Raw genomic sequence first — 24,672 nt, 5'->3', positions numbered from 1 at the left:
TTACTTGCCTATGTACTTGTTCATGCCAAGTTTCATAGTTTTAAACCCAAGGAATAAGATTTTTCATAGCTTTTTACCCCTTTAACCCCCTGGGGTGGTGACATTTCCAAAGAATCCTTTCTTAGTGCTACCCTACATTTTCTCAAGGTGTACATTCCAAATTTCAGCTGTCTACGACCAGTAGTTTCGACTGTGCGTTGTCTGTCAGTTAGTCACTCAGTAACGGAAGAGTTTTATATACATATATAGATTAATTAGAATGACATATGCCCGAATACTGAAACGCGTCTCAATTTTAAGTTGTACTTAAATATCGTGCTATCTCTGTTATTTTATAAGGAATTGGACAGAACTAGGTACTTTTGAGAGCGTCTTAAAATTGAGTAGCGTTTGAGTATTCGGACAATAGGTATAATGTTTTGCTAAATTAATACTTTACTTGGTTTATTTATATAAATAGATTATAATGAAGATGTTAAGGTTTTAGTGGAATCAGTCTCTGTGACAACAGTTAGCTGCTGGTTATTAGAGCATTTCCTTGTTCTCTAAAGTTCATGCTGTATATACAACTGCACTGATTGACAAGAAAGTAATTAATATTCACACAAAAAATTCTCATACATTTCAATATAAAACAAACTAGTTACTAGCAATTACAAAGTTGAACCCACAGCACGATGCATTGAATAGACAAAACGTAATGTCTTTTTTGTGGTGTGGCCACATGATAGCTCGGTGGGCCACAAGCTAGAGTCCGGTGTTGCGAACATAAAAACTCAGCGAGTTGTATATTAAAACCACCGGGTTGCATATAAAATAGAAATAAAATTTTCTGCGGTGAAGCTGTAACTGCATGGTAAAATAGGTTTTAGGGAATATATATAGGGAAGTGAAGCTGTTTCATATTAACGTGAGTTGTGTGGTGACATCATAATAGAATACATTTAAGTACTATTTCCACTGGTGTCGTAATAGGTGCTACTTTGACAGAGTTCTGACCGCAAATCCAGTTTTGAGGGCTTAGTACGAGTTTGCTTTACTTTGCTGATTGGCCGGCCCGAATGAACAAACCCGTTCTCTTTAATACATACATAAAACTCACGCCTGTCTTCCACGGAAGTAGGCAAAGACAATGGAACGCCAATTGCTACGAATCTTACATACCTCTTTCGCTTCATCAACAGTCATCAGTTTTTTTGTTGTCGTCGGTTAAGGGTGCTTTTAATTTCTTTTTTTAATATATCGTCAGTCTGGTTTCTATATATTGGTCCAGGGCGCCTTCTACCGACGGTCCCATTCTCTTTAAAGGTAATAAACACGTACTAAGCCCTCTGAAGAGAACCTAAACCTCCAAATATTTATAGTTTGATCTGACTTTAATTTTAAAGTTAAGCAAAGTAATAATATTTCTTCAATTATTCTTCTGTCTAATTTCTAACGATTAACTTATTTAAATCATCCTTTACTAGACCTGAAATAACGTAATTATCATTGAAGATATCAGAATGGTTCCTTTTGGGACGTCGTGATTTAATATTATACAAATCAGATAAACGTGAAACTTAATCAAAGGAACGTTTGCTTTATCTCATTTTAGTTAATTTTATTGCGATCTGGTTTCGCTTTGTGTGGCGACTTGTTGTAATACGATAAACTTAAGTCGGTTTAAAATGTTTGTTTACGAAGAGATATTAGAACAAGGACAAGAAGATATTTTGAGTTTTCTTCAAATTTTGTTCTGATTAAAGGTAATATAATTTATTTTTCGTCGTCTCTAAGTCCTAAGACATAGAAACCTTAGTAATGTCTGTACATCTTAAAACTGACATGGTTGCCCGGAGGTTTAAGACACCCGCTCCTCATACATGAGGATGCGTGTTCAAAATCTACCAACGTCAAAGTATCAATGTGACTTTTTCCAAGTTATATGTACTTTCTAAGATTATTTAGGTACCACTGACAAACGGTGAAGGAAAATAACGTGAGGAAACTGAGGCTTTCTGATTATAATTTTGAAATCGCCAACCCATATTAAGTAAGCCTGGTAAATAATTTTCAAACCTTTTCCTTGTGAAAAGAAGCTTTGGTCAGCAGTGGACACTACAGAATTTTGATGATCTTAATTATTATTAGTATTAGTACAATTTCGTTTAATTCATAATGATTGATGAAGTTTATCTTAGGAATTATTGTTTCAGTTATTATGTTCAACCAAACCTTCACGAGTGTATATTATATTAAAAACACACTTTTAACAAACATTTTCCACACAACAATAATTAATTTAATATCAAGTACTACAGAGTGAACGTTATTAAGAAATGTAATAACATTTACGATGATGAGATGAGAAGCAACATCAGATAGCGCGTCACAATTAATTATTTACAAGTCCTAATTACAAATATGACAGGTATAATCTTTGTCGCCTGTCTTACGATATTAGGTCCTGAAGGACAGGCTAAGTAAGGACAAGAAAAACCTAATATAATAAAGGATCTGTCTAGGTACTTACTAAATCTAAGGGGTTACCAACCTTACCCTGATCAAGGAGCAATTTTATGTCATTCTTGATCCGTTAGAGACCACTATTAGTATTAATATACTGCCTCGTTAACCGAGTAACAGTAAGTGGTTGCAAGTGCGACTGCCGAACGAGAGGTTTCGGGTTCGATTTCCTGGTCGAGCGAAGTATTGTTGGGCTTTTTTCGATTTTTCGAAAACTTCTCAGTAGCAGCACGGAGTCTGGATATGTGCCCGGTATATGGCAATAGGCTTACCACTCACATGGGACTTACAACATAAATTGTAAAAAATCGGTGTACATTGTACAGTGGCATTACGTGCCATAACGTGCACCCTTTCGGGAATAAAAGCCGTGAAGATTTAGAATTAGTATTAATAATCTATCACTATTAACATTTTCTCTTCATACACAACAATTTATTTAAAGTAGGCTGATGTTCCTCGTTGTCTATTATTTGATATAGTTACCACCAAACCGTAACTCAAATACAATCAAAATCACACAACCCTATCAATCCAATTCCATTCCACGCTCACACCCAAACTCAAAGAAAACAACATTTAAATGCGCACCTCTATATAATGCTCGATTACACATTCAGAAATAAATTTTCCATTAGAAGGCACAAAGAAGGCGTCACACCGGACCGACAGGTAAGTACCCGTTTGGGCCGCGGTACAAAATCGCCGTCTTCCCCCTTTCGGCCCCAATAATGGCCTGGACGTACGAAATGTGGCCTCCGAATGTACCAATTTACCCTTTCAGTAGCCGGCCGGCTATCTCAGGGTAAAATAGGCCATTCAATCTCTAGTGTACCAGGAAGGGCGCGTTATTTTTAAATGAAACGCTTCTTAGGTGACTCCCACGGATTTTTTTATGTAGACCGTGACATTGCACGGATTTGACTGCGTAATAACCGTTTTATTACGGTTATGTTTTTCATGTTACGCTGTTATGTTAAAGGGAGTTTTATTAATAGATTTCGCGGAAAATGTGTTGTTGTTGTTAAATTGATTGACGTAGTATGAGTTTGGATGTAGGGATTGTAGGGGCTTTTCTACGAAGTTGCTATTCTACGAAAATGTAATAGCTAAGCTGTGAAACTCGTGTGAGATCGTTTCCACTGATACTAAGTTATGTAGTTGTGCGAGGAAGATGCGCAGCTGGAGTATGTGGTGTATCGATAGTAGAGAGGGAAGCCATCCATAGCACGCATCTTTTCATATAAAACATAGTTTAGCTAAGTCCATTTACACTAGTACTGCATGTGTACCAATGTATAAGATTGGTGAGGCCAACCGCATCTACAAAAACGTAGCAAAGCACAGCTCTGGTTAGACATTACTAAAAGAAGTGAGAACAGGTTAGGAACCTATATAATAAAAATAAACTATCGAAGCGCTAATAAATAAAGAAACTAAACCGTAAATTAAGAAGTTACTTAATATCGTATGTCTTATTAGACACCATATATATCAATAAAATGGAAAATAAATCGGTAATGGTTTTGTGAAACCAAAATATTAGCCCCTTACTTACTTTTACTGCTACAAACCAAAATATTCAACACCAACAACTCCACCAACAAAATCACGGTATTAACCTAATAATATTTAATAACAAAACACGATATAACTGTTCAAAATTAAACGGCATACAGTAAGGGTTACTCGGTCGACGCCGGCTGCGACTAAAAGCCTGTCAGGGTCACTTTACCAACCTACTCATCGAGGCTTTGCATACCATTTACGTAAAACTACATCACAAACTATCGACAAACATATGTTTTATCTCAAAAACCTTAGTACATTGCTCCCTCACTACGGTTAAACAACAACTCCTATTCAACCAAAACTTCAATGTATTTTGCACGCCTTGTAAACTTCGGGCTTTGTATGCTCCGTGTATGTTGTTAGTCTTTAAGCTTTCTTCGCATGAATATTATTTTGAGTACGGCGACCTGACATTTGTAACATCTGTTGTTAGTGAATTTTATATTCTATGGCACGTTATTAAAAACTATAACGCTGCCAAGGTATCTTTTTGTAAAGTCTTATGTACGTTTTACTTGAAAAATTGCTCGCAAAAAGCAAATATTCTTCGACAACATTGCTTTTGTTTTATAAAATATCTACTGTTTGTAAAATATTAAAAATATGGGCGAAACAATATTGGTTTTAATGCTGTGTCATTACTTAAGAAAAATAGCTGGTAATATTTTAGGGAGGTACTTTATGAAATATTTAACAGACAATGTCGGGAGTTGGGTGAGTAATTGAGTGCTGTTTAAAGAGGAGAAAATAATATTAAATGGGTATTATAGATTGAAACTATTCAACATGAATAATAGTGTTACATCCGTTGTCATTTAGAAAATTATCGCAGTCTATATCAAATAGAATTTTAAGCAGTCAATGGTTCATAAAGTTTTCAGTAGTCTTTGGTGCATAGTTTAAAATAAAATAACTATTGTTGACTATGATTAATTTTTTAGCGCGAGGCAGAAAATAATTGTCCAACGTATTACACACTAAATAAAAATTGTTATTGCAAAGAATTCGTGTTATTTTCACATTTTACAGACATAGGTAAGGTAAGTATCATTTCAGCGGTCCTACAACATGTAAATGGACAAAATTTACCAATAAATGGTAGAAAAAAACAAACATTACACAGTTTAACCCACGAAATTAAAATACTACAAGTCCAATTTTCAAAAACATTTCCTATTCTAGGAACAAAATTAATTCTACAAAAATAAAAAAAAAACTTTATTTCATTAAATTGTTTCAATTCTAACCTCAAAAAAAAAACGGAGCAACAAAAAGCAAAATGGTTCATTGTCGGCAAAGATTCACAACTAATTACATTAGGTACTAGTTTTTATCGAGGCACTTTTAATTAAGCAAGTTAAACGTTAAATAAAAGGTGAACAGATGGCACTAATTAAAATTCCCACAGTGCCACTATCTTTTACAATAAACGAATAGTCGATTGAAACGTGAAATATTAGCGTTTCTTTTGTTTTTATGAAATCACAGAAAAGTTGTGATTTGTGAAATTGAATCATATTTTAAAAAACCTATCCCATCGTACTGTGAGATTGATTTTTAAACAATGAAACATTTTTTTTTTATTTTCTTATCAAAATAATTGGTATTTTGTTTTGTTAAAACGTTTAGTTTAACATAACGCGTATGTGTTACGTCTCAGGAAATATACATAATGTTACAGACGCTTTTGTGAGGTTAATTACATAAATAATATTTCAAAAAAATTATAATAAAAATTTATTTTAATTTATTTAACAAACGATCAAGTTTCAGAACCGGTCATTTATTTAGTCGTAGTTAACAAATAATTTTTTACTTGAGGTCTTATATTGTCTCACTCTTATTATACACAACATCTTCGGGCCAACTATACCCACCTTCATACCTTCTGCCTACACACGAGTTCTGGTTTCATCAAGCTAATTTAAAATATTTATATTAAAATTTTTCATTCACCTGTTTCACCTAGGCAGATGTTAAGAAAAACTCGAAATCCAAGTAAAAATCTTAACTTGTTTAGCAACGCTGTAATTGCGAGGGCTGCCAAGATAAGCTCGTTTCTTTTTAATTTTGCTTCTTGAAATTACTTCAATTCCCGCCCTGAATAAATGAAGACTGCACAACCTACTTTAGACGTTTTTTTTTTTTAATTTGTTTTATTACGCTGAACCAGATCTGGGTAAAGTTCTCGAGAGCTTTTAGTTGCAGGTTTGATTAACTGACCTTAAGATGGTTAAGAAAAATATCCGGCTAAGTGCTAGCGTGGACTGGACAGCTCTTGCTTAATGTTTCAGAGTCCAGAATTAAAAGTTTTGCCTTTTGTTGGTTGGTTATTAATTAGTTTTTACTATTATCATAGGTATTTGATAGTAGTTAAATAAAAATCACACAAAAAACAATAGGCTGCGCAACAATAGCACGCTGCTCATGATAAGAGTCCCCCAGTGACTCGAAACTAGTAGAGGTTTTCCCCTTTAATTTGCGTGAGTTAACCGTGATTTTTAGCTAATTTAGTAGTCTCACGATAGTTATTATAAAATATTTGATTGCTGTTCTGGGTCTGAACATGTGTAGGTATCTATGATATTATATTTTTATAAATGCACTCACGACTATACTAAAAACCTCTTAAAACATGAATAAATACGTGAAGATATTCGAAGAAATATTAAAACGTATTTTCTTTAGTATTCGATCTTAACATTTCAATTTGCTGTGGAATATTAATGATAAACAGGCGGCCAGCACCGCAGGTGTTACTTTTTACCTCGATGAAATCAATTTCTTATATTAAAAACAAACTGCGCTTCAACGATGTTTTATACAAAATTATTGTTTTTTTTTTTAAGAGCAGACAACAGTTACAATACCTTTTTTGATTTTTAATCTTATTATTGGAGTAGGTAAGTACAATATACAATATATTTTATAACATAATATAGTCGAGAGGTCGCAAATGCGACTACTGAGCAAGAGGTCTCGGGTTCGATTTCGGGGTCGGGCAAAGTACCTGTTCGGACTAGCACGGAGACTGGAATTGTGCCCGGTATATGGCTATAGGTGCGTGCACCTCTGCCTACCCCTTCGAGGATAAAAGCAGTTACGTTACGTAAATATTAATAAATATTCGTATATTCCTCTCAGCATCAGTTAACAATAGGTATACAGCAAACAATTATACCATGAAATTGAGACTGGTGCAGGTAAAACTGTATCACAGATCACCAGGCAAACTATTTGATGCAATGCACCACTTACTAAACTGCATGATACTAAGGTTTTCTCCATTGTTGAGAATGGGTTTACTGATAGACATAGATGATAGACATACAATAGACAATTTCACATACCTACACTTTACAACCAAAACAGAGTTCTACAATTTGTGAATTGTACAAAGAATTGCTCCGAGCGAGAATCAAAGCTGCAAAAGTGCACGATTCAAATTGATGAATAACCGCGTTCCCGTTCAATTGTCATTATCCAATGATTGGCGAATTCCGATTTCTCGAAGATCAATTTAAGCTGTCATCGAAATGAATGATATGAACGATTAAATTGCAAATAGCCAATCACAGAGCTTGATGGGACAGAGTTTGACAGTTAATTAATTTGATTTAAGAAAGCATTATATTTTGACATTGGTTCTTTAAAATATGTCGGTTCTACATTTAACTTATGGTATGATTTTTACCAGGGAAATCTATCAGAGACAAAAGTCTATGTCAAACAGTACGATCTTTTTTTTGAAGAGGGCGAATCATCCAATGCCTTCTCCCACCTCCGGCGACGCGAGGAGGATGTCAGACTCTTACCGACTAAAAACCTCCCTGTTCCTACTCCTGCTTTTGGGGCCGGAGCCCCGGTAAACCGGGTAGGTAGTCCGCAGCTCCGGATAAAACAGAACTATGTTTTGGTAAAGCCGTTCTCATGGGTTTGACTGAGAAACAAATAAACAGACATGTGTAATAGTAGTGAACCTGTATAACTATTTAGGACAACGAACGTCAGGTATTTTTACTGCATTTTCTGAATAAACTACGTTCCTTTCACACATGTGCTTCCTTTTGCATCATACAGGGTTGGCAGACATCCAGGTGGCATCAAACCACTTCGGAACAAAAGTATTTCAAAAACGTTTTTACAAAAATACAACAATTTTCGTGCATTTACTCGCGAAAATGGTCAAAATTTTATTTTTTAAATATTCTCTTCTCTGTATTTACAAAAGGTGATGAAAATTTAATTCATGTATGCTCGCGAGCTGTGAGCATAAGTGAGCAATACATTGCTGGGTAAAAGTGCAATATAATAAAAATAATATTTATTATATTGCACTTTTGGATAATAAATAGAAACAGCACAAACTTTAACAAACAATATTTTATTCCTTTTAAATTTTTTAAAATGTATAAACACGTAATACATACAACATATATTAATGTTTATTTAACACACATCGCGTCGCGTCCACAAAGGTTGAAATACGTAGCCAATTGCAGGATTCGATTTTATACTCATCAGAGTTTCGTTCGTTAGTATTTTTATGGGAATACGTATGTTAGATCTCCATTATAATTTCTTATAGTAAATAGATTGATTTGAGTATTAAATCACAATACTTCTCATGAAATTGTTTAAAAAAATACACTACCGCTGTAATAATGTTATTCTCTAGTTTCATCTTCTTTTCTTAAATATGTAAATATTTTTCCCCAACTACATACGTTCCGTAACCTACTACATACTATCCAAGGTTTCAGGCTTCGAAGGCGGAAAACTATAGAAAGCTGGGAAGTCTGAATCCGTGTCCCTATTGCTTACATAAAAACTATCTTTGTTCTTATTGCGGTACGGGTAGTAGGTATCTTCATGCATGTATTTTGAATGCTTGCGGCAATTTCCATCTTGCCATAGGTGTAGGTCGGGACCCTCTATGTGTGTGCATGGCACTGGCATATTTCTGAAAGGAATGATTATGTTAGTATTAATTATATTGAGTATTGAATAGTCTCATATTGAGATTTCTGGTTGGTCAGATAGTCTCATAACTGTATTCTGCTAAATTTTTACTGGTTGGTCAGACTGTGTCAAAAAGTTTAATCGTGACTGCACATACCTATAAGTACAGCAATGAAATAAATTGAAAGCGGTAAAGAAGTAAAGCCGTAACAGTAGTTTGGTGTAGGAACGTACCCAGGTTTAACATTGAGGAATGCATTAGCCTGAATGTATTTGATACCCTCGGCGTTGTCGCATGCAAGCCGTGCCATACTAGTCCTCCTTATTTCCTCCAGTTGCTCTGTGGATATTTCACAATAATTAAAGGGAAATGAAAAGTAACACAGTATAGTACTAAAAAAAATAAACGTTTCCTTTATAAAAAATCTGCCAAGTCTTTAGTAAGAGAATTAATTTCGATAGATAAAAAAAACTATAACACTACGTATAAATGTCAAGAATCGAAATGTCATTAACCTTATACCATTAGCTAGAACTTACCCAAAGTAAAGCTGTGGAACTGGTCGCCTCTCTCAAACCAGAATCTATCAGAGAAGCGGAAGATCTGCAGCTGTTTGGTCATGATGCAGAACAGTGTGGGCCCCACGTGGACACCTTGAAGGTGGTTCTCTGCCATGATACCAGCCAGCAGGTCCACGTCATCGACACTTTCGTACAGTCTCTTCAGGGCCTCCGCTTTCTAGAAAAAATAAATACGATGATAATTTTCAAATGTACGAAGTGAATTTTTTTTATGAATTTAGAGTTTGAGGAATTAGATCATCGTTAAAAGGTCATAGTCGGTAATAATACAGCAATTGTAAGCATGACAAGTACACGTAATAATAACGATCTATCGTGTGTTTTTTAAACGTTGCCCTTTACTATGATTTCCGTGTCAAACGTTTACAAACATACAAGTTCATATATACAAGAACCACCGCCCCAAATGTTTATTGCACATTTAAAAGAAGTAGCACCAATGCCCAAAAATTTCTTCCTCTAGAACTTTATTGCATAAAATGAAACAGTACGAGTACGAGTACTACATACGTAGAACGAGTTCGCTTTACTTTTAACGAGATCGAAACGAAACCTCATTCGGTGCACTGATTGGTTGGTTCATTCGCGCCGGCCAATGAAAGCGCCTAGCGACTCTCATTTCGTTTTCGTGCAACGTAAAGCAAACTCATACTAAGGGTACAGTTAAGTAAAACTTAGCAGCTTCGTTACTGTCGCATAAACAGCTCCAAAATGCTCGTCTAAGAGGCAGTGCTTTAGTTAATGTTTAGTCTTAGTAATAAGATATTACTACAGACTTGATAAGCAACTTGATATAAGGGAATGCAATTTAATTAAAGAGGAAGCTTTAGAACGCCTTCACGAACACTAAGTAACAAGACTGTAATGTTCAAGACGAGCGACAAAGACTATCTTTGAAATTCGTTCATAAAATTATTTTTTTTTTTTTTTACATTTAATGGGTCGACGTTTGACCGCTATCTCACCTGATGGTAAGTGAGAAATTATTTGGGAGATGGTAGGTATTATTAGTATTTTCACTGTCTCAACGGGATTCTTAGAAAAAGAAGAATTTTATTAATTTATTTATTACTTGCCGATGCCAGTGGCTTCACTAGCGTGGGATAAGGACTTTGTGACAAATAAAAGTAGCCTAAGTTATTCCTCAGTACATTGGCTACCTGTCAATAAATTCTCATCAAAATCCTTCCAGCCTTTTCACAGATTAGCGAGAACAAACAAAAATTGCAAAAAAATATTACTTTTGGTGTATGTTTCGTATATGTATTAAAAAGCGGTTATTTTCAATATAACAGACAGTCTAGTTATACTTAGATAAAACGGGTTTAATTAAGTTTAGGAGCGGGAGGTCGTTACGTCAATTTAACTATTACTACCTACTATCTACAAAAAGTTTGATATAAATGGATTCATTGACATTAAACTATAATTACACAATAAAATAATGACCCGTATACATAATATAATACGATTGTTAAATTATTAACGGATTTCTATAATACACGATACATTATACGGTAGCCATTGTTGCTATGGTATAACGATATAAGGTCGATACTGTAATGTGTATCTTTGTCAATAATTAATAGAATAGGTAACGTTCAATAGAGAATATTCAGGGGGCGGCTTAGGAAAGGTTAACTAACTAGGCGTGGTAAATAAGTTTGGTCAATATATTAATATAATTATGGATTTTTTTGGTTTTCTTTTATTATTTAGTTAAGTTGTTAATATTATGTTGTCATTCACAGTAGCTTAAATATGATTTGACTACATGAGAAACTGTATGATGCGGCAATATGTGGCTGGGCAACCGGCTGCCGCACAACGATTCCCGCACGGAACAACTCTTTCTATGATCCACAAATTGTTGTTTCGGGTGTGGGTATAATATGTATGTACGAGTATGAGAACTTGTATGTTTGTAAACGCACTCACGACACAGGAAAAATCCTAGTGTAGTAGGGGCAACGTTTTTATAAATCATATATTTTTCTGAAAGCCATCTTCTACGAAATTAAAGTTTAGCAGAAATACACATTTCCAGCATAGTAAATTATGTATTACCTACAAAGTTGAAATTAACTCTGACAGTTTACTTTCTTTTACGTTCACTCTCGCTTTGTATAAGATTTGTACAAGCACATAGATAAGGCTTACCTCAATCTCCATTACGTCAATGAAGTCTCTGAACTTCTTCGCTGGTTTCAGTCCACACAGGTGCCTGTAGTCGTTGTAACCACGCACCCCCATATCTCTCCCCCTTTGTATATCCAAAGCTGGTAAGTCATGGGCTTTTTGGAGTTTTCCAAAGTAATTTTCTGATATCTATAATACAATAAAAATAAGTACATTTAAGTATCGTAGTGGTCTGGAGGTTCAAGACTTCTCTTCTTATGCATGAGAGTGCGGGTTCGAAACCTACCGACAGATGGCAAGTACCAATGTGACAAATTCCGAGTTATATGTACTTTCTAAGATTATTTAGACACCACTGTCAATCGGTAAAGGAAAACATCGTGAGGAAACCTAGGCTTATAATATTTATTATAAGTTTAAAATCGCTAACCCGTATTGAATAAGCGTGATGATTAATGCTCAAAACTTCTCCGTGTGATGATGTGAAGTAAATTTAAGAGAAATAGTATAGATAATATTTTCACCCTGTTTGTAGTGTTTAGGTTTAGGAAAAATGGTACGGTAGTTACATTTTATTTTACGCATCTCTGGTTGATATTATTATGCTTAAATATAAGCCAAGTGTACCATACGCAGTCAAACTACGACAATTCCTGTACTCATATAAGATAAGCTAAGATCTTAGTTTAAAGTTAAAGTTGTAATAAACCAATTTACATTAAAAAGAAATAACTGTAATTGTATACAACATACATCTGGGTCCTGAATGTCATCAATTTTTGCGGCGTATTGGTGGAACAAGCCACGGTTGAGTTCTTCGAAAATATTCCCTTTCTCTAGAAGACCAGATCTGAACATGGTTTCACTGTACGAGTACTCGTCCTTGTAATGATAGGCCTCTGTATAGGTTCTAAAAAGAAAAAGCTCATAAAATATTAATCAAACCAGCCCTAACTGGGCCTAAGGTAAATGTTAATGAAAGGTAAACTTAATTATAATCGTCGTCATGCTGAAAATCGATATATTTGGTCTGAATTGAGTACTAAATTACAGGTAAAAAAGTAAACCACCTAGGTTTGCTCTCCGAAAATGAAAAAAAAAAATTTTTTAGTATTAATTAATGAATATTTTTTACGATACTTACAAATATACCTTTATACATAAAAATCTATTGCTGTTCTGTCTCGCTAAAACTCGACAATGGCTGGACCGATTTGGCAAAGTTTGGTCATGAATTATTTGTAGAAGTCCAGGTCCATGTTTGAGGCAGTACGAAGTTTGCCGGGTCACTTTTTTTAAGGGGGGGATATCATCCAATGACCTGCAGGTTCAGCAAGTAGGTAATAAAATATGTCTACTTACTTAACTCGTCCTTCTAAGAAAGTATGGAAGTATCGGACTGCGATGTCGTACTCCGCATACACGAGGGGCACAGCTTCAGCGTCATATGTGGTGACATGCTCCACGTTTTCTGATATAAGTCCGTAGTTTACCATGTTTCTGAAACCTACAATTATAATATAAATAGAAAGTAGGTGTACAATATTTTATTATTAAAGTATTGATATTGGATTTGATTCGTGGCAATTGGCGTTCCATTCTCTCTGCCTCTACCCCCATGAGAGACAGGTGTGAGGTTATGTACGTACGTGTGTACGATATTGGAAAAAATGTTCTATGATTTATTGTTCTACATTATCTTATAGTAATTGCATTTGGTTTCCTATAGTCCATTACGATATTATTTTGTCAATTCAAGACATAACGAGATGTGACTAGACAACAATTTCTCATTTTGAGAACAATTTCCTTCATCCTACATGACATGCTATTGTCTCAAGTAACTTTTGAATCGCAATTTTGTTTTGTCTATTCACTTACTTTGATCAAAAACCACCTTATTGTACACCCTCTTTTGTTTCATATCATTCCTCATCCATCTTTTCTTTGGTTGGAAGATCAAAGGGTTTCATTGTAAAACGTTCGTCACTAATAAAATTACGATGGTACAACAATTCAGTACTTTATTTTACGTTTGTCTTCTATAAATGGAAGGTTTGATAACAACGTGTAATTAACAAAAGCTAATAAACAAAAGCTGAAGTCGAGAAATTCAATTAATTAAAAGTTTTTGCCGTTGACAATATTCATGAAGTAAAGAAAAGTTTAGACAAACTCTAAGTTTGAGACTCACCCAATAAAGCAGGTAGCAACTCATACATGAAGATATTGGAAGCTGTTGCAATGTTGATCTGCCGCGCTACTTTAAACAGTCGGTCGTCTTTCCAACAAGGATTTATTTTGTGAAGAGCTCGAGCTAATCTATTGTGTTCCCTCATAAAGAATATCGTTAAAGCCGTCGTTCGAAGGTCGTAATTACCGACTTCTGGGAATCCTGGCAATACAATATAATAAATATTCAGTGTGATTAATTAAAGTAGCTTCATTTCGGAGTTTAAGGAAATTGTCTACATCAAGTAATATACATCTAAATTAGTTTCAGAAATGTTTTAAATAAAATGTTGTGTCTAAAAGTACTTACCGAATTTATAACATAGTGTTTCAGTATCGTTGTTTTGTAGACATATTTGTTCTGTAGCATTTGGAATAAGGTTGGTCACCATATTCGATACCATGTCGACCATCGAATTGGCCAGTATATTTGCTATTGTATCGACAAGCACGTCAGCTGTCATATTAACTAACATTTGACTACTCATGTTCAGCTGCTTTGTAAAATTTGACATTATGTTTGGCATCAGATCAAGCATCTTATCATTGTAATTATCAGGCATAACTTCAGGCATCATGTTAGGCATATTAGGAGCCATACTACCCAACATATCGGACGACAAGTTGGCCAACAAATCCGTCGTCATATTAGCTACAGTATAATTTTTGTTAATCATCGTCATTGTTAGTTTAATCATCATATCGTCTTTTATATTTGAAACAATGTTATTTTTCATGTCTTGTAACATTTCTGCTGATACGAAAGTTTTATTATATGTTATGTTAGCTGGTACGTAACGGCTGTTTCTGTTCTCGAGTAACAAAAGGCCGTGTTCATATGTTCTTACTTTAGATAGCCCATATGCATCTACTCCGTATATTGTGGACAGATCTATCACTGGGGTTTGGAAGTTTATCTGGAAAAAATGCAGACTTGTAATTTTGAATTATAGATACGAATTTTGCACTAAGAATATCCACTACTATAATATCGTTTGACAAATTGACAGTTTATTAAATTGAATACATCAATCAGTTAAGTAACATACAAACTCTTCTACTGTTAGTTTCTTCTTCAAGTGATTTTAGAGTTTTATAAGGGTTTAAAAAGCCACTCAGACAGCGACAGTACCCCACTCTCCCCCGTGAAGGGGAGCGAACGATCATCGAGGGCTGATGGTAGGTCTACCACCGCCCGCCTCACGCTCAGGGCACCGCGCCACATCTCATCAACGTGACTGGTGAGGACTCACATAGTGTGAAAGTCTCGAGAAGAGCTTACTATAGAAATGATCCTATGAAGTAAGGTCTTAACTGTCGCCGCCAAACCGACGAGGGTCATTCTTTCGCGGAGAATCTTAACACCGCGATTCACAAAATGACGTCACGGCACAGTGACATCTAGCGGCTGGCATTAAAAGTTGTACGATGACGAATCGCTTATTTAGTAATAGCGACATCTAGTGTTTCTCTGCGGTAACTGATATCGCGCGTGAACGCTTCGTTACATACTCGGCATAGTGTGTTACTTGTGATTATATTTTCAATTATTTTATTTATTTGTTAAACTCTTTATGCACATGAGTGTGTACATGAGGTGGGCTATTTTCTTATTATTCTGATTTTATTAATGGTTGAAAAAAAAGATTAAGATATTATTTTTGAAAAATATTAAGACAATCTCTAGTACATAATAAACAAAGCAGCATTTTTTATAATGCCATACATAAAAATTATGCTTGTGTAGCCGAAAATTTCCAAGCGTGCTACCGAAACCATTCAGTTTTATATTTTGCAGTTTAAATATTTTAAACTTAGCTGAGAATCTTATAGCGTGTCTTTATAACCTATGTATTTTGTTATTGAAGCGAAAACCGTAAATTTTTATTTGTTAACGTTGCTATTGAGTATAATGTCTTTAATAAAAATAGGTGTTGAATAACGTAGAATGAATAGTCATAAGAAATAATGAATGTGACCCTTTCAGCCGTTAGTCTACTACTGGGGACCTTCTTGCGTATGCCACTCACATTTGGAGCGAGGCCATCGAGAAGCACGGGGAAGCATTAGCTGTCTCGCTCGATATATCGAAGGCCTTTGACAGGGTATGGCACGACAGTCTTATCGGCAAGCTTCCTGCGTATGGACTTCCCGCTGATCTGTGCAGATGGATTGCAGACTTCCTGACGGATCGGTCAATTCGAGTAGTCATCGATGGCTGCTCGTCTGACCAATTTGGTATCAACGCCGGAGTCCCTCAGGGGTCAGTACTTTCAGCAACGCTCTTTTTGCTGCACATCAACGACCTGCTTAAGCCCGGTATCTTTGGGTATGCGGATGACAGCACAGTTGTTGAAAGGTATGTGTCCGATGCGCGGACTAGCGGAACACAGATCCAGTCTCTAAGAGAATCAATGGTCGAACGGTTGAACTCGTCCTTGAAGGCGGTCTCCGATTGGGGTGACGCCAACTTGGTCAAGTTCAACGCTACCAAAACCCAGGCGTGTCTCTTCTCTGCCAAACGGAGTCAATTTCCGCTGACTCCTACTTTCCGAAATGTATCCGTTCCAATATCGGATCATCTTGAGCTTCTGGGCGTAACTCTATCGCCAACGCTAAACTTCGGTTCTTATATAGAGTCGAAGGCGCATCTGGCTGGTAGGAAGTTGGGTATTCTCTCGAAGGTGAGACGGTACTTCACACCGAAACAACTACTGAGCCTGTACCAGGCGCAGGTTCGGTCATGTATGGAGTACTGTCCTCACCTTTGGGACGGCTCGGCTGGACACCAGTTGGATGCGCTCGAGCGCATTGAAAGGCGTGCCAAGAAGCTCATCAATGATGATGCGCTTGTGGAGGCCCGGCTTCAAAGCCTTGAACACAGGCGCAAGGTCGCAAGCCTTTCCGTTTTTTACCGGATACATTTCGGAGAGTGTGCAGGGAACTGCACAACTTGATTCCCCTAGTCCTTTCCATCAACGAACCACAAGACAATCGGCGAGGCGTCACCGTTTCATGGTGGATATCCCACCCACTCGCACGAAACGCTTCGCTTCAAGCTTCTTTGTGCGAACTGCTAGGGAGTGGAACTCCTTGCCGGAGTCTGTGTTTCCTGATGGGTACAACCTGGGTGTCTAAAAAAAACTCGTAAACGGTCGAGTGTCCTCGAAATCAACCGCACGTCTTCGTTACTTTTGATCGTTACACTTTTAATTTCGAGCCTTATTTGATCACAATAAAATAGATCGGGATAATCGTACGCAACAGTGAATAATTGTGTCAACATTTTCTAATTAGAACGAAATACCCTTTCCAACAGCTATCTTCAACACACCTATAAGGAAGTGACAGAAAGACAATCTTACCAAACTAAGAGCATTGAGCACCCTAAAGTGACGGAGACAACCCACTTAATATTGAAACGCTCACATCAAACACGAGCTCAAATTCAAAACTGAGATCATTTTCACACGTATCTGTGAACTTATGCATAACTTTGCAACTTTGAACTTTACTAACCTGTTCAGGAAGTATAATTTCGGGTGTACAGCCAGCGTCTTGGAAAGTTTCCGCTCGAGAGAAGTTCAGGCAGTGGATATCAGTCACTTTGAGATAGGGATCGTGGTGCGGCACATGTATGGGGATACATCTCGGGTCCTTCTCGCCTATTGGTGTACAGCAGTATTGTCTTCGCTTTAGGTAGTCCACTGGAAGGAATGATTTGAATTAATGATTGATTGTAACTTATACAGGTGTAGGTATTATTTTTGTGTCTGTATATCCTTAAAAGTATTCTTGTCTCTTTATTTTTTTCTAGGAATTTGCCAATTGGTTGCATCAAAATGAAATTTGCCAACTTTTTTTGTGAGCTGAGAGTAAGATTTCAAAGCAGTTTTGGATGTTTACAGTTTTTTTTTGTTATTATTGTACTATTGGGTAAAGAAACATTTTAAAGAACGACCTCATTTCTTTAATACGATCACAAGTCTTCTAAATTATTTTTCACTCTTTTATGAAATTTCAAATCAAATAACTTTAACGCATCCATAGTGCACAGTGTATTCAACAATTTTAATTCAGTAATATGTTCCAATATGTTTCATCCGTTTGTAATTTTCTGAAGCAGTTATGACATCTATATTTGTACTTACATGGCCCATCCATGACACTGATATCTCTATGAATGAACTCCATCATGTGGACGGCTGCCACATTGAACGTGACCTTATCTTCGACTCGGCCAGTGGTGTGCAGTTCCGTCCTAACCTTCCGGGCTGATGGTAGCGGCTTGCTGTGCCTGTTCATGCGGATATGCCGATCTGAGGATGATAGAACTGATGATAACATTCTATTCGGATGCGTTAAAGTTGCTACACCCGAATAGGGTAGATGAGTAATTTTTATTTTGATGTCCGTCTTGTAGATGTTTTTAAAGATTAGACACGTATTTTCTGATTTCTTACCGAAACAAATACTTTCGTAGATATTAGTATTGATTTGAAATACCGCATGACGTCAGATCTAGGTTCGTTATACGTTCGTAGAAATGACGTATTTGCTCCCACTCCTAAACTTTGATTCGTTTTATCTAGGTGCTGTTATCTTAAGAAAAAATAAAAAAAATACGTGTCTAATATTTTTACATTACTTACCGAACGGACTATATACATTTTTAATTTTCATACCCTGTCATCATCCCTATTTATTATTATAAAATAAAAAAATAAGTAAAGTTCCTTAACACAAACATAATATAAGTATCTTTGTGAGTGATCTTAAATAATTATTTTGATAGCGGACCATGAAACATTTTCACAACTTCCTTGAGTGGTTATCAATTTTTTATTTCACCGTTTTCTAAATACAAAAAACAATGTTGTAAAGATCCGGAATAGTGCATCCGTGAAAACGTTTTTATATAATTTAATGATAATGACTATTACTGTGAAAATTAGTCGTCAACATTGTGTATTTTGATTACAGTAGCCTCGTTTAAAGGTTTTAAAATTGTTAGTTGTATGAATTCGGAAAATATAAGTAGTACTTCATAATGCTACTGGTGTAAACAAACAATAACATTGCAAGAATTACACGTGTCAACACTACAAAAATAATACCACGTTTGCTATGGTGATTAAAAGAACATTAATATATCCAACAAAAGCAACCATAAATAAATAAATAAAAAATTGATTCAGTAAGTCAAGCTATTTAGAATGTATAGAATGACTGCACGATTGGCGCGGTGACTGAGCAACCGGCTGCCGCGCAACGTGTAGCGGGACCGTTACCTGCACGGAGCAACTGTTTCTGTGATCGACTAATTGTTGTTTCGGATCTGGATGTCTTGTGTATGTGTCATTGTATGTTTGTAAACGCACCTATGACACAGGAGAAAATTCTGAGACGAAAGGAGACAATGTAGGTCAAGGTTTATAAAAAAAAGGTGCACCTAAGAAATTAAAGATTGATTCAATACTTAAAGAACAGAGATAACTAATTACTATTGTAATACATAGTATTTAATCTTCCAACCATCTCACACAGACACGAGTACTCATATCCATGTACGAAACAAAGTTTGTACAAGCAAGTATCACTTACCGTTAGCATAATCTGGCTTCAAGAGTCTCAGATACGGTCCTCTTGCGGATCCTCTGGTAGGGTACTTGTAGTTGTTACACGTGCCATCGACCCGACTGCCTTCGTGAGGAGTACACGACTTTACTTCTATTGTACACCGCCTTGAAATATTTGGAAGATTAATGATGATAATTAATTATTTTGTGATACCTTAAAATGTTGGAAAGAGCTACATAGTGCTAGGTTGTAACATTGTCATCATTAGGCGGGCCGTGTGCTTTCTTGCCACCGTCGTGGTATATAAAAAAGGTATGTTTGCATCCAATTTTCAAAAGTAAAGTCTTACTTTGGGCAGGGACAAGGGTAATACTATAAACTGACCACATTATAGAGATAACATGTGTGTGTTCAGTGGACTAGAAATGTCGAAAATTCACTTTGTTCTTGTGGTTCAAGGAAAATATTCCCAAGTGGCCCATATCATTTACCAGCTTCCTCTTTCTTACACCATACGCAAAAACGCTTAAAAACTGACTTTCCAGTTTATAATAGCACTACGGTATCAAATAAAAACAAAAAAGAACTCACTCCGTGGCATTCTTCAACCTCAGCTCCTTAGCTTGAGCAACTTCAACCTTTTTTCCAGAATACCTATCAAAATGTCCGGATTCCACTCTATAAACCACGGTTAATATTAAAACGATAGAAAAATAATTCATTTTTCCACACGACGACCACACTGCGCCCTTCGTGAAACACTAAAGAGGGGCAAACCGAGTTTTGCAATCCTAAACATGTTTCACAAACTGAATCAATCGATTACTCCAATCCTGTCGTGAATTAAATAGAGGATGTCGAAAAACTATTCATTACAATCCTTCTTTACAAAATATTCGGTATTGAACAACGCGGATGTTTACAACTAGTTAAATTGGTTTATTTTTTCTAAATTTCAATTATGTATGACCATTTTCCGATGACTTCTTTATTGTTTTGGTTATTTATGTGTTAGATTTATAGCGTTATTATTATAATCTATTTAGAATGCATACTACATTTTCGTAAAAAACCTGTAAATATAAAATAATCAGAATTATCAGAAGATGTCCATTCCTGCCAATACATCCAATATCGATAGTACACCTAAAAAAACTATTTGCATATTCTTCTTGTTTCTTCTTAAAAATAGGTCGTTTGTAATAGGTCGTCGATTGTTTAATAGGTCGATAAAGTTATCGACCACATTAGTGATATATTATAGAAGGAACAAATTAAAAGTACCCTTTACCGATGAGCATATATTTAAAGACTGATGACTGAATCGTAGCAATTGGTGTTCCATTAGCTCTGCTTACCTCATGGGAGACAGGCATGATATTATGTGTGTATATTAATATACTTTTCGATAAATAGAATTTTGCGTACAAATTGCTTGCAAAGTGAAAAATTAAACAAGACCTGTGAAAAAACAAAACAATAATAGCACTTCTTTTGACAGCAGCAACCATGCAGCAACTGGATTGTTTCGTGTTCATATTTCAAAGCTGTCATGATCTACTTGTAATCGTGTGCCTGTCAAATGTTAGTAAATAAGAGGTTATGTAATAAAATGCAAGTATTATTAGAAAATTATAGTAAAATATATGAGTATTAAAGTATTTTTAATGGTATAAGCCGGTAATTGAACAGATGGATCATCTGATGATAACAATCGCCGCCACCCATGCACACCTGAAATACCAAAGGCGTTATAAGTGATTGCACGCATCGCACGGATCGCACGCATCGCACGGATCAAACGCATCGGACGCATCGCACGGATCGCACGCATCGGACGAATCGCACGCATCGCACGGATCGCACGCATCGCACGGATCGCACGCATCGCACGGATCGCACGCATCGCACGGATCGCACGCATCGCACGGATCGCACGCATCGCACGCATCGCACGCATCGCACGGATCGCACGCATCGCACGGATCGCACGCATCGCACGGATCGCACGCATCGCACGGATCGCACGGATCGCACGCATCGCACGGATCGGACGCATCGCACGGATCGCACGACGCACGGAATCGCACGGATCGCACGAGATTCAGCGCAAAGGACAGTCACCTGCACCTTTGATCGCACGGATCGCACGTGATCGTTGTACGCATCGCACGCATCGCACGCTTCGCACGCACCGCACGCATCGCACGCATCGCACGGATCGCACGGACCGCACTGATCGCACGCATCGTACGCATCGCACGCATCGGACGGATCGCAAAATAGTCATTAAAAGTATTTTCAATAAAATTCTCATGCAGACTACCTAGCGGGTTACCGGGGCTCCGGCTCGAAAAACAGGAGTAAGAACAGTGTGGTTTTTAGTCAGTAAGAGTCTGATGCTCTCTCTAGCCATACTGTCCAAGGCGGCAGAAGTCATTGGATGATTTTCCTCACTTAAAATAGGGCCGAAATAATTTATGTTGATAGTGCACAGTTCTTGTTCTTGTTGCTTACGGCGATACCCTTGCTAGCCAAAGTCCGCAGTCCATGTACTGTTGATTGATGTGATGCACAATAAAAACGTACCTACAAGTTTATAAGCTAAGCTGAGAAGAGGACCAAAGATTCCAGACACTATGGCGCACCCGGATGGATAGCAGAAATCGTTAAGACAAACGCACGGATTGCACGCATCGCATTGTTTTCAATTTAAAGCATCCCACTGTTTAGGCACGGATCGCATGCATCGCATGGATTCTGTTTTTATCGCACGCTATTGGTCTGATCGCACGGACTTGCTACGCATCAAAAGTTGATCGCACGCATTCGGTTAATATCGCATGTTATAAAACGGATCGCACGCATCGCACGGAATCGCATGCATCTTTCGCATCGCACGTGAAAAAACGCATCGCATTGGATCGCACGCATCGCACGGATTGCTCGCATCGGACGCATCGCACGCATCGGACGCATCGCACGGATCGTACGCATCGCACGCATCGCACGAATCGCACGCATCTCACCCATCGCACGGATCGCACGAATCGCAGAGTAGATATAATATATCTATTCTATCTATGAATATATTACATTATGTATTATGTGTGATATATTAGATAATGGTAAAGATAATAAACATTTTCATAACAACTCAACAAAATCATAATTATGCCAATTTATAAATAGCTTATCTAAATATAAATTAAACAAAATTAATTTAAAAACAAGTCAAGTTTTATTTATATTCGAATGCGGACTCGACCGCGTTGTATCTCAGAGAAAAAAGTTTTAATGAGTTTCTTTTACTTGGGTTGCAGGTACTGTGAGGAGTGCGGAGTGTAATGAGAGGTCGCTCCCATCTAGGTAAACATACCCGGGATCCAGGCGAAGCTAGGGTTGAGGCTTAATATGTTTATTGAAACACCGCTTCATTGATTTTGTTGTGGTAAACACTAGGATTAATATAAGAATTTTGTATTGATCAATCTAAAAACTCGCTTCAAATTGGTCTGGAAATCTATACTCAGCTAAATCATTAATATTAAATGCTTAACAATTGCTCGTGTCTCCTTCATTGATGATATAGTTAACATAATTTGTGACATAACTCGGTCATACTATTTCATAAAAAAAAAACGTGGCCCTACACTCGATTTTTCTCTTGTGTCGTGGGCGTGTATAAAAACACAGAATATCACCTGAACAACAAATCTGTGAATCACGCAAAGAACTGTTCCGTGTGGGAATCGAACCCGCGACAAGTTGCTCCTCAACCGGTTGCCCTGCCACTGCGCCAACCGTGTAGCCATATCCTTCTTTCTCTTTCCTGTGTCCTCAATCAGAGTCAATTCTATCGATCTTGTAAATCCTTATTACACCTGTGTAATTTAAATTCACAGTAAATTAGTTTGTTTGTTACGCTTTCATGACTAAGTCACTGGACCGGTAATAAGTACTTCATTCATCGGTATTCATAAGTGTAAAGAGCAAATAAATAAACGTTAAATCTTCACATTGCCTACCATGTATTTTTCTTCCTGTTCTTAACCCAATTTCTTGGAACCAGCAACACGTTTTTAATCCTGGTATTAAAATATATTCTTACTTTATAATCAACTCTTAATTATCATCAAACTACCGACCGACCTTACGGGTTTTTTTAAGGGAGAAGAATCATCCAATGACTTCTCCCACTTTGGGAGAGGTGAGAGGGAGTGTCAGACTCTTACTGAAAACGCCCGTTCTTACTCTTACTTTTCGAGCTGGAGCCCCGGTAAACCCGCTAGGTAGTCCGCAGCTCCGGGTCGGCATCAGCTCTATTGGACCCCATCTGTGGTGATCTGATGGCTCTTTGAGAGCCTTACGTACGGGTTTGGTTCTGGTCGAGCGGTGAACTACCCTTGCTGGCTGTTCGAGTATATTCAAATAAATAAATATATTCTCTTCTAGTGTGTATCATCTCATCCATCCCATTCATCTCAACTCTTACTTAATAATAAAATATCTAAATCATTTAAATTAATGTTATGTCTAGTAATCTAAGTAAAAGAAAATATGGCTGAAACAGCTGTGAATAAGTACCAAGTTGAGACGCAACAATCCTAAGCAATTTGTTTCTTTGGAATATCTTCAGAAGTGATTTCATTAGGGTCTGTATTGTATAATATTATATAATTATTTAAGTTTAATCTGATAGTGCAGATAGTGGGTTGTTGGACTAATTACAGTAACATAATTGAATTTGTATGAATGAAATTAATTTGAAATGTGACAGTTTAGAAGATTTTTGAAAATGTGTTTGCTGTGAACTGCTGTTCTTTGGAGTGATTGTTTGTGCAAGTTCAGTGTTTATAATCTTAGGTAATTCATGCAAAGAAGTATGTTTTTTTCATATTCTATATATATGTATTTACATACATACATAACCTCACGTCTCAATGGGTGTGGTCAGAGACAATGGAACGCCAATTGCTACAAATCTTACACACCTCTTTCGCTTCATCAACAGTCATCAGTCTTTTCATACATGCTCGTCAGTTAGAGGTACTTTTAATTTGGCCCTTCTTTAATGTATCGCCAATCTGGACTCTA

At 36.7% G+C, this 24,672-nt stretch overlaps 1 protein-coding gene and 1 non-coding gene across 2 annotated transcripts; both read right to left on the bottom strand.

The window, feature by feature from the left end:
* Positions 1 to 8,583: 8,583 nt before the first annotated feature.
* On the bottom strand, positions 8,584 to 20,297 carry LOC118270081 (peroxidase). Its single transcript, XM_035585524.2, has 12 exons — positions 20,167 to 20,297; positions 19,600 to 19,739; positions 18,147 to 18,314; positions 17,515 to 17,702; positions 14,306 to 14,912; positions 13,958 to 14,158; positions 13,126 to 13,270; positions 12,517 to 12,673; positions 11,785 to 11,952; positions 9,583 to 9,781; positions 9,277 to 9,382; positions 8,584 to 9,043 (listed from the first exon to the last, which is right to left on the bottom strand). Exons 1-12 carry the CDS (start codon positions 20,295 to 20,297, stop codon positions 8,821 to 8,823), a joined length of 2,433 nt encoding a protein of 810 aa, XP_035441417.2. The 3' UTR covers positions 8,584 to 8,820.
* LOC118270162 (small nucleolar RNA U3) lies at positions 15,106 to 15,307 on the bottom strand. The gene has a single exon (XR_004783191.1). It is a non-coding gene; the product is annotated as a small nucleolar RNA U3 (small nucleolar RNA).
* Positions 20,298 to 24,672: the final 4,375 nt, after the last annotated feature.

This window comes from Spodoptera frugiperda, chromosome 30, assembly GCF_023101765.2.
Source record: "Spodoptera frugiperda isolate SF20-4 chromosome 30, AGI-APGP_CSIRO_Sfru_2.0, whole genome shotgun sequence".
NCBI lineage: Eukaryota > Metazoa > Arthropoda > Insecta > Lepidoptera > Noctuidae > Spodoptera > Spodoptera frugiperda.
The sequence above is the reverse complement of the archived record's forward strand: the minus strand, read 5'-3'. Positions and strand labels throughout refer to the sequence as shown.

Excerpts from the sequence above, each read along its gene's own strand:
- LOC118270081 (XM_035585524.2), bottom strand. The coding sequence starts at position 20,297 with ATGAATTATTTTTCTATCGTTTTAATATTAACCGTGGTTTATAGAGTG. Across the intron at positions 13,271-13,957 it reads GTTGCTACCTGCTTTATTGG|GTTTCAGAAACATGGTAAAC; the intron begins GTGAGTCTCAAA and ends TTATAATTGTAG. Across the intron at positions 9,044-9,276 it reads TTCCTCAATGTTAAACCTGG|AAATATGCCAGTGCCATGCA; the intron begins GTACGTTCCTAC and ends CATTCCTTTCAG.